This window comes from Penaeus monodon, chromosome 21 (genome assembly GCF_015228065.2).
Source record: "Penaeus monodon isolate SGIC_2016 chromosome 21, NSTDA_Pmon_1, whole genome shotgun sequence".
NCBI classification, from domain to species: Eukaryota; Metazoa; Arthropoda; class Malacostraca; order Decapoda; family Penaeidae; genus Penaeus; species Penaeus monodon.
The window spans coordinates 27,614,438-27,615,280 of NC_051406.1; the positions used below are offsets into that span (position 1 = coordinate 27,614,438).

At 51.0% G+C, this 843-nt stretch overlaps 1 protein-coding gene across 2 annotated transcripts in view; it reads right to left on the reverse strand.

Annotated features, from left to right (window-relative positions):
- Window positions 1-6: 6 nt before the first annotated feature.
- The window catches only part of LOC119586400, a gene marked incomplete in the record, with an annotated part of 6,096 nt that continues 5,259 nt past the window's right edge, over window positions 7-843 (reverse strand). The window contains 2 exon segments of one of the 2 annotated variants that reach the window (XM_037935122.1): window positions 7-144; window positions 396-777. In XM_037935122.1, coding sequence (XP_037791050.1) covers window positions 80-144; window positions 396-777 — 447 coding nt within the window. 2 annotated transcript variants of the gene reach the window in all.

The following is an 843-nucleotide window of genomic DNA, read 5'->3' on the forward strand; positions in this document are numbered from 1 at the left end:
CAATGAAAATATCTTAGGGAGGCAGGAAATACCAGAGCAAGTGCATGGCCCACTGCTGTCACTGACGAAGCTCCACGGGCTAACCAGCACTTTGGTACATGTCGTTGATGGTTTCTTCACACTCGCAATGGAATTCAGGGAGCGCTGAGAGAGAGAGAAGTATTGTTACGCTGCCTTCCGTCAATGTTATCCGTACAAGGTTTGTTATACTGCCCTATGTAAAATAGGTAGTGAGACCGAAAAAGGCGATATAGCAGTTGGTGTTCAAAGAGCTGTAAAGGAAGAGCTGTTTAATGGACAATAAATTATGGCTGATGTTGAGTCCTACATACCAAAAGAACACACACATTAAAAGACATGAAGATATACAAGGACATATTTTTCAGCAGCTCTACCATATGATTTCGACGGCGGGAGAGTGCCGGCACTGAGATCCATCTCGAAGTACACGGCCTGTTCATCGTCCTCGTGGTCACGCGCTCCAAGGTCAGCGGGGAATGGCGGGGGAAGCCAAGAAGGTCCTGGTAAGCAGATCTCAGAGGGCGTTTGTGAGGTCAGATGAGTGGCAGCAGCTGGTGATTTTCGGGAGAGATTATTAGATGGCGCCCGATAGCCAAGATGGCACAGGTTTGGTGGCGTCGAGGGGACAGGCGGGCCGGGGGCAGGCGGAGGGCCAGGGGCGGGCGGTAGCTCATGCGCCGGGGCGGGTACTAGACGTGGTGTTGCTTCGGGCTGTGCAGTGTTGCATGCTGGTTGGATGGACGTCGAATTCCCAAGCTGTGGATATCAGCAGTGTAAACTAAGAATACAGTGAATCGGGAATAAGAAAATGAAGGCAGGGGA